Raw genomic sequence first — 10,147 nt, forward strand, 5'->3', positions numbered from 1 at the left:
TGTAATCCCAGCACTATGGGAGTCCGAGGTGGGCAGATCACGAGGTCAAGAGATCAAGACCATCCTGGCCAACATGGTAAAACCCCATCTCTACTAAAAATACAAAAGTTAGCACCTACAGTCCCAGCTACTTGGGAGGCTGAGGCAGGAGAATCGCTTGAACCTGGGAGGTGGAGGTTGTAGTGAGCCGAGATCACGCCATTGCACTCCAGCCGGGTGACAAAGCAAGACTTCGTCTCAAAAAAAAAAAAAAAAAGGCAGTTTTCTTTTCATTTTTCCCTGGGCCATTGTTTTTAACAAAACATTTTTACAAATCCATTTTTGTTACAAAGAAAATTATAAACTATTACCTATATTTTTGTGTAGGTACTTTACTAAATATTTTACTTAAAATTCAAAGTACAGGCCAGGCATGGTGGCTCGTGCCTGTAATCCTAGCACTTTGGGAGGCCGAGGTGGGCGGATCACCTGAGGTCAGGAGTTCGAGATCAGCCTGGACAACATGGTGAAACCCCCATCTCTACTAAAAATGCAAAAATTAGCCAGGTGTGGTGGCGCACAACTGTAGTCCCAGCTACTTGGGAGGCTGAGGCAGGAGAATTGCTTGAACTTGGGAGGCGGAGGTTGCAGTGAGCCAAGATTGTGCCACTGCACCACAGCTTAGGTGACAAGAGCAAAACTCCATCTCAAAAAAAACAAAATCAAAAAAATTTCAAAGTACATACTGATACATGCTCTACAACATAGGTGAACCTTGAAAACATTATGCTAAGTGAAAGCAGTCAGTCACGAAAGACCACATATTGTATAACTGCATTTATATGAAATGTCTAGAACAGGTAAATCTGTAGAAATAGAAAGCAGATGGGCCAGGCGCAGTGGCTCACACTTGTAATCCCAGAACTCTGGGAGGCTGAGGTGGGCAGAACACCTGAGGTCAGGAGTTTGAGACCAGACTGGCCAATATGGTAAAACCCCATCTCCATTAACAATACAAAAAAAATTAGCTGGGCATGGTGGGGCGTGCCTGTAATCCCAGCTACTCAGGAGGCTGAGGCAGGGGAACTGCTTAAACCTGGGAGGTGGAGGTTGCAGTGAGCCGAGATCATGCCATTACACTTCAGCCTGAGCAAAAAGTGAGATTCCGTCTCAAAAAAAGAAAGCAGTTTCATGGTTGTCAGGGGCAAGGCATAGGACAATGGGTGGGATTGCTAACGGATATGGGGTTTCTCTTTGGGGTAATATAAACGCGTTAAAATTGACTATGGTAATGACTGCACAGATCTGTGAGCATACTAAAAACTATTGAACTATATATTTTAAGTGAATGAATTATATGGTATGTGAATTATATTTCAATAAAGCCATTTTAAAACAGGCCTGTTCTAAGTTAATTTTACCATTTCAAATCATTCAATTTATCGCTGTTTAGAAATGAGTTAATATAGCAGATCTGATTGCTATCTTTTGAAAGACTTGCTTACAAGGTTAGTCCTGGGCTGGCATCTGCAAACTTGGATTTGTTTTGTTTTTTTTTTTTTTTAAGACGGAGTCTCGCTCTGTCAGCCAGGTTGGAGTGCAGTGGTGCTATCTCGGCTCAGTGCAAGCTCTGCCTCCCGGGTTCACGCCATTCTCCCGCCTCAGCCTCCCAAGTAGCTGGGACTACAGGCGCCTGCCACCACGCCTGGCTAATTTTTTTTGTATTTTTACTAGAGACGGGGTTTCACCGTGTTAGCCAGGATGGTCTCGATCTCCTGACATCATGATCCACCCACCTTGGCCTCCCAAAGTGCTGGGATTATAGGCATGAGTCACCGCACCTGGCCACATCTGCAAACTTGAATTTCTAGAAGGTTCCCATCATCCTAAATTTGTAAGGATGGCTCAATGTACAGTTTGTATAAACAATGTGATTTATATTGAACTCCTACTTTCCTTATGAGAGTCTGAAATTTTAGGATGTGACTAGCTCCCACTATAAACTCTAGGCTCATCGCCAATGAACTTTCCCGGTAGACAATATTTCACATGTATTTGTCACAACTTGTTACTGGGGGAATTAAGTACATCCTGGGCGACTCCACTGGGTGAGGACCCCTGGAAGCTTGTGCCTGGTTTTCCCTATGCACTTTTTCCCCTTGCTGATTTTGCTTTGTAACCCTTCACTGTAATAAATTATAATCAGGAGCACAACTACATGCTAAATCTTACAAATTCTTCTAGTAAATCATCAAAACTAGGGGTGGTCTTGGAGACCTCTGACACAACTTCACAATTATTTATTTATTTATTTTTTGAGACGGAGGAGTCTTGCTCTGTCACCCAGGCTGGAGTGCAGTGGTGTGATCTTGGCTCACTGCAACCTCTGCCTCTAAGGTTCAAGCAATTCTCCTTCCTCAGCCTCCCGAGTAGCTGGGATTACTGGCGCCCACCACCACGCCTAGCTAATTTTTGTATTTTTAAGTAGAGAAGGGATTTTGCCATGTTGTCCAGGCTGGTTTTGAACTCCTGACCTCAGATGATCCACCTGCCTTGGCCTCCCAAAGTGCTGGGATTATAGGCATGAGCCACTGTGCCCGGCCAACAACTTCACAATTATATAATTAGCATCAAATATTTATGTAAGCCTATAAACACCTGAGTGAAAAAATAAATAATAGGCCAAGCATGGTGGCTCACGCTTATAATCCCAGCATTTTGAGAGGCTGTGGCAGAAGGATCGCTTGAAGCCAGGAGTTCTGAGCAATACAGTGAGACCACACTGCTACAAGAAATTTAAAAATTAACTGGGTGCAGTGGTATAAGCCTGTGGTCCTAGCTACTCAGGAAGTCAAGGTGAGATGATCACTTGACCCCAGGAATTCAAGGCTTCAATACGCTATGATTGCACCACTGCACTCTAGCCTGGGCAACAGACAACTTGTCTGTAAAAAGAAAAGAAAAGAAAAAAAAGAAAAAAGAAAAAAAGATACACACATAAACCTTTCAGATAGGTAGGTATTTATATCCTCATTTTATAGATGAGATATTGAGGCTCAAAGAATTTACCTAAGCTGCCTGAAGGCCAGAGAGATAATACAAGGCAGAGATGGGATTCAAGCCTAGGTTTATCTGACTCCAAAGCCATATTTCCACCATGACACTAAAACAGTATATCTATCACAAGAGGCTAATGAGGTAAACAGTTATTTAATTTATCAAATAACAGAAGTAATGTATGAACAAGATAATTTAACTTTTTAAAATTAATAACAAAAAACATTCAGTAACTTCAATAAAATTTGTTTAATGCAGCTATGGTAAAAAAATTACTTCAACATAATAGATGACAATGAAGTAGTCATACATAATTAAAACTTACTCTACTATCTCTGCCAGTGAAATGTAACAAAAACACAGAATGATATTAACAAAGGCATTAACAAAGCAATTCAGTTTGAATTAACTTACCATTCTTGTTTTACACTTTTGAGGTTATCTACGTCTTTCATTCTCTTTTGCCTTACTGTAAAAGTAAAAAGAAAGTAAGTAAAAAAAAAAGTAAGAAGCTTAATATGTAAGTTACCATGTAGTCCTAAAATGTTACTTAAAAGGGTCTAAAGAAAAAGTGAGCAAACTCAAAGCTGTCATTTCCATCTACAAAATAAAGCAATGATAGAAAATACATTTTCAAGTCTGATAATCTGAAAAAAGAAAGACTTCTTAAAACTTACGATGAAAAAAAGTATAATATACCATTTGACTTAGCCAATGAACTGGGCGTATGACTCACATCTGTAATTCCAGTACTTTGAGAGGCCAAGGTAGGAGGATTGCTTAAGCCAAGGAGTTCAAGACTAGCCTGGGTAAAATAGTGAGACTGTCTCTATAAAAAATGGCTGGGTGCAGTGGCTCATACCTGTAATCCCAGCACTTTGGGAGGCCAAGTTGGGTGGGTCACTTTTTTTTTTTTTTTGAGATGGAGTTTCGCTCTTGTTGCCTAGGCTGGACTGCAATGGCACAATCTTGGCTCACCACAACCTCCGCCTCCCGAGTTCCAGAGATTCTCCTGCCTCAGCCTCCCGAGTAGCTGGGATTACAGGCATGCACCACCATGCCCGGCTAATTTTGTATTTTTAGTAGAGTTGGGGTTTCTCCATGTTGGTCAGGCTGGTCTCGAACTCCTGACCTCAGGTGATCCGCCTGCCTCGGCCTCTCAAAGTGCTGGGATTACAGGTGTAAGCCACCATGCCTGGCCGTCGGTGGATCACTTGAGGCCAGGAGTTAGAGACCAGCCTGGCCAATGTGGTGAAACCCTGTCTCTTCTAAAAAATATAAAAATTAGCCGAGTGTGGTGGTATGCACCTGTAGTCCCAGTTATTCAGGAGGCTGAGGCAGGAGAATCACTTGAACCTGGGAGGCAGAGGTTGCAGTGTGCTGAAATCACACCACTGCACTCCAGCCTGGGCAACAGAACAAGACTCCGTCTCAGGAAAAAAAAAAAAAAAAATTAGCCAGGCATTATGGTGCACCTCTGTGGTTCCAGCTGCTCAGGAGGTTGAGGTGCTGAGGTGAGAGGATCACTTGAGCCCAGGAGTTCAAGGCTGCAGTGGGCCATCATCATGCCACTGTGCTCCAGCCTGGACAACAGCCCTATGCATCTGCAGGCTCAACCAATCATGGATCAAAAATATTCAGGGAAAAAAAATAAGAAAAACAATACAGCAAAAAATAATACAAATTTAAAAATTACATAACCATTATTTATATAGTATTAGGTATTATAAGTAATTTAAAGGTGATTTACAGTATACAGGAGGATGTGCATACGTTATCTGCAAATAATATGCTATTTTATGCAAGGGACTTGAGCATCAGCAGATTTGGGTATCTATGGGGGTCCTGGAACCAATCTGGGACACCAAGCGACAGCTGTAGTCCAAACCACTGATCTGCTGAGAAGGCCTGGAAGCAAAGACATACCAGAAGCAATGAGCACACCAAGTGTCTTTATCTTGGTTTCTACATATTCTACTGTGTAAGGAGAATGTTTTTCCTAAATGGCTCCTTCGAGAAAAGGATAACTTAAGGCGGGGGCAGAGAAACATGAACATGGAACACTTTTGCCCCAGTAAAGGTACCCAAAGAATGATAAGGACAGGGCCAGGCGTGGTGGCTTATGTCTGTAATCCCAGAAATTTGGGAGGCCAAGGCGGGCAGATCACCTGAGGTCAGGAGTTTGAGACCAGTCTGGCCAACACGGTGAAAACCCATCTCCACTAAAAATATAAAAATTAGCCGGGCATGGTGGCAGGCGCAAGTAATCCCAGCTACTTGGGAGGCTGAGGCAGGAGAATCACTTCAACCCTGGAGGCGGAGCTTGCAGTGAGCCGAGACTGCGCCACTGCACTCCAGCTCTCGTAACAGAGTGAGTGAGACTCTGTCTCAAAAAATAAACAAATAATAAATTAAAAAGAAAAAATGAAAAGAAAAAGTGACTCCAAAGTCACTCTGTAGGGGCTCCCATTGGGTAAATCTGGTAAACTGAACACCAAAAAAAATAACAATACTAGTGGATTATGCTCCATTGAATAAAACAAAAATATGTGAGTCTATACTACTAGATTTTTTTTTTTTTTAAATAAAAAAGATGAGGCCAGGTATGGTGGCTCATGCCTGTACTCCCAGTACTTTGGGAGGCCGAGGCAGTTGGATTACTTCAGGCCAGGAGTTCGAGACCAGCCTGTCCAACATGGGAAAACCCCATCTCTACTAAAAATACAAAAATCAGCTTGGCGGCCAGGCGCAGTGGCTCGCGCCTGTGATCCCAGCCCTTTGGGAGGCCAAGGCAGGCAGATCACGAGGTCAAGAGACAGAGACCATCCTGGCTAACACAGTGAAACCCTGTCTCTACTAGAAAATATAAAAAATTAGCCGGGCATGGTGGTGGGTGCCTGTAGCTACTCGGGAGGCTGAGACAGGAGAATGGTGTGAACCTGGGAGGCGGAGCTTGCAGTGAGCGGAGATCACGCCACTGCACTCCAGCCTGGGTGACAGAGTGAGACTCCATCTCCAAAAAAAAAAAAACATCAGCTTGGCATGATGACACATATCTGTAATCCCTGCTACTCGGGAGGCTGAGGCACGAGAATTACTTGAACCCAGGAGGCAGAGGTTGAAGTAAGCCGAGACTGCACCACAGCACTCCAGCCTGAGATGAACTCTTTAATAAACTCAACAGTAATGTGACATTACCATAACCAAAATACATTCCAAATACAGTAATACACTGTGTAACAACATTTTGGTTAATGACGGACTGCATATACAATGGTGGTCCCGTAAGATTATAATAGTATACTTCTACTGTGCCTTTTCTATGTTGAGATACGTTTAGATATGCAAATATTATATCATACATACCATATGTTATGATACTTTACCATTATATCATAACTGCCTACAGTATTTGGTACAGGAACATGCTGTACAGGTTTGTAGCCTAGGAGCAATATTATACCATACAGCCTATGTGTACAGTTGGTTGTACCATCAGGTTTGTGAAAACACGTTGTATGACATTCACACAATGACAAAACTGCCTAATGACACACTTTTCAATATGTACCCCCTCCATTAAGTGACACATGATTATATATACAGATTTAAAATGTTTAAACTCCTTATTGAAAGAAAGTGAGAGAAAAAGAAAAAGGAAAATTAAACTCTTGAGGGTGACATCAGCAAAATGGAAGAATAGGTAGGTCCAGGCACCTGTCCCCTCTACAGAAATATCGAAAGACAAGTAGAAACTCTTAGAACCAACTTTGTCAAAACTCTAGAAAATAGTCAAAGAAGGGTTACAGCAACCAAGGGAATGCTGAATCAAGAAAATGGCAAGTTAAAAATGGTAGGCAAGTGGCCGGGCGCGATGGCTTACGCCTGTAATCCCAGCACTTTGGGAGGCAGAGGTGGGTGAATCACGAGGTCAGGAGATCGAGACCATCCTGGACAACATGGTGAAACCCTGTCTCTACTAAAAATACAAAAATTAGCTGGGTGTGGCGGCGCGTGCCTGTAATCCCAGCTACTCGGGAGGCTGAGGCAGGAGAATTGCTTGAACCTGGGAGGTGGAGGTTGCAGTGAGCCGAAATTGAGCCACTGTACTCCAGTCTGGTGACAAAGCTAGACTCCGTCTCAAAAAAAAGGTAGGCAAGCTGGGCACAGTGGCACACCCCTGTATCCCCAGCTACTTGGGAGGCTGAGAGGCAGGAGATCATTTGAGCCAGGGAATTTAGGCTGCAGTGAGCCATGATCATGTCAGCATGCTCCAGCCTGAGCAAACAGAGCAAGAATCTGTCTCTTAAAAAAAAAAAAAAAAAAAAAAAAAGGGATATGCAAAAAGGGGCAAAGGACTTGTGTGAATAGACATTTTTCCAAAGAAGAAATAAAAATGGCCAATAAGCACATGAAAAGATGCTCAAAATCAATAGTTCCTAGAAAACACAAATCAAAACCATAATGAGATACTTCACACCCATTAGGACGGCTATTAAAAAGAAAACAAAAAGCAGAAAACAAGTGTTGGCAAGGTTGTAAGGAAATTGAAACCCTGGTACACTGCTGGTGGGAATGTGAAATACCACAGTTCTGAGGAAAACAGTTTGGTGGCTACAGCAATATTCATGAGAGCGAAAAGGTGGAAACAACCCAAGTATCCATCAACAGATGAATGGATAAACAAAATGAGGTGTACATAAGCAATGGAATATTATTCAGTCATAGAAGGAGTGAAATTCTGATACATACTATAACATGGATGAATGCTGAAAACATGATGCTACATGAATAAAAAAACTCAGATACAAAAGGACAAATACTTTATGATTCCAAACATATAAAATATCTAGAATAGATGATTGATAAAGACAGAAAGTAGGACAGAGGTTACTAGGGATTGAGATGAATGGGGAAGGACCAGTTATTTAATGGGTAGTCCCAGCTACTCGGGAGGCTGAGGCAGGAGAATTACTTGTACCCAGGAGGCGGAGGTTGCAGTGGGCTGAGACCATGCCATTGCACTCCAGCCTGGGCAACAAGAGTGAAATTCAGTCTCAAAACAAAAAGAAAAAAAAAATTAGAATGTCTCCAATTTGCAACTTCTAATGCAATAATGAATCTAGGCAATGATATCAATGGCTGCTAAAATCACAGAGATAACCAGACAAAAAAAACATGCCTCAGTGTAAAAGCTGGTACCACCATCTATTCTTGCCAAAAATGTGAATCTGAATCCATTCAAGTCCCTAGATCTAACTACCAGATTACAGGAAATATAGGGCACAAAGGAGCATAATCAGATGATATCGCAAGAATGCAATCAACAAAGTCCAGAATGTGGGAAATTCTTTAGGAAAAATGATCCATTTTCTTCAATACATGTATTACTAGGGAGAAAAAAGAGATGACAGTAGATTCCTTAAATATTTCAGAAACATATCAATGTATTACAATGTATGGACCATATTTAGATTTTGATTTAAACAAATCAACTGTAAAAAAACTTATAAAAGAATCAGTAACATCTGAATAGTGATGGGATATCTGATGTTATTTTGGAGTGATGATTAATTTTTAGGGTGTGACGATGGGACTGTAGCTGTAAGTTTTTTTAAGTCACTGCTTTAGATACATACTGAAATACTGACTGATGAATACTATAACTGGAAATTGCTTCAAACAATCAAGTGGATTGAGGAGTGGATGGAACATAATTAAAATCAAAATGGCCACGACTTGATAATCATCAAGCTGGGTAATGAGTAGACATGAGAGTTTACTGTTCTCTCCATTTTTATACACACTTGAAAATTTTCATAATAAAAATTGGAAGGAAAAACTCTACCCTAAAAATATATACACCTAGAGTGCTACACCGCCATTTCATTCGTTTTTTTTTAAAAGGCAGTACTTTTGCTCTATCATAAAATTACTCTTAATAACCTAAGAGTAGCAGTAATTTCAAAGATTTGAATCCTTATGAAATATAACTTGCCTCTTACTCTCCAAACCAAAAATTTGAAGCTGTGAAAAGTAATGCGAATCCACATTTAAACTAATGACTATGAAAAGATGTATTATGACCACAATAAAGATTACTTTGTAAAAAAAAAAAAACAAAAGAGCTTCATATGACATTTGGTTGATTTATGGCTTGAAAAAAAAATCAATGACTTTTTCACAATTTTAAAATGAAATAAACAGGCTAGGCATGGTGGCTCACACCTGTAATCTCAGCACTTTGGGATGTCAAAGTGTGAGGATTGCTTGAGGCCAGGAGTGCCAAACCAGCCTTGGCAACACAGGCAGACCTCATCTCTCTAAAAAATACAAAAATTTGGCTGGGCGTGGTAGCTCACGCCTGTAATTCCAACACTTTGGGAGGCCGAGGCAGGTAGATCACGAGGTCAGGAGTTCGAAACTAGCCTGGCCAACATGGTAAAACCTGTCTCTACTAAAGACACAAAAAATTAGCTATGCATGGTAGCACGCGCCTGTAATCCCAGCTACTCAGGAGGCTGAGGCAGGAGAATTGCTTTAACCCGGGAGGCAAAGGTTGCGGTGAGCAGCTGACATTGCGCCATTGCACTCCAGCCTGGGTGACAGGGCAAGACTCTGTCTCAAACAAAACAAAACAAAACAAAACAAAACAAAACAAAACAAAACAAAAGACAACTTAGCCAGGCATGGTGGCATATGCTATAGTCCCAGCTACTCCAGAGGCTGAGATGGGATGATCGCTTGAGCCCAGGAAGTTGAGGCTGCAGCGACCTGTGATCATTCCACTACATTCCAGCTTGGGCAACAGAGGGAGACCCCGTCTTAAAAAACCCAGCAGCCCGGTATGATGGCTCACTCCTGTAATCCCAGCACTTTGGGAGGCCAAGGCAGGTGCATCACCTGAGGTCAGGAGTTTGAGACCAGCCTGGACAACATCTCTACTAAAAATACAAAAATTAGGCTGTGTGATGGTGAGTGCCTGTAGTCTCAGCTACTTGAGAGGCTGAGGCAGGAGAATTGCTTGAACACGGGAGGCGGAGGTTGCAGTAAGCCGAGATCGTACCACTGCACTCCAGCCTGGGTGACACAGTGAGACTCCATCTCAAAA

At 41.9% G+C, this 10,147-nt stretch overlaps 1 protein-coding gene across 1 annotated transcript in view; it reads right to left on the reverse strand.

The window, feature by feature from the left end:
• Positions 1 to 10,147, reverse strand: part of UBXN2A (UBX domain protein 2A) — an 89,489-nt gene that overhangs the window by 38,372 nt on the left and 40,970 nt on the right. The window contains exon 2 of the mRNA XM_011972722.1: positions 3,451 to 3,505. Within this exon, the coding sequence (XP_011828112.1) occupies positions 3,451 to 3,491 (41 nt within the window). The 5' untranslated portion in view covers positions 3,492 to 3,505. The remainder of the gene's footprint in view (positions 1 to 3,450; positions 3,506 to 10,147) is intronic.

The sequence above is a fragment of the Mandrillus leucophaeus genome, unplaced genomic scaffold (genome assembly GCF_000951045.1).
Source record: "Mandrillus leucophaeus isolate KB7577 unplaced genomic scaffold, Mleu.le_1.0 Scaffold13, whole genome shotgun sequence".
NCBI lineage: Eukaryota > Metazoa > Chordata > Mammalia > Primates > Cercopithecidae > Mandrillus > Mandrillus leucophaeus.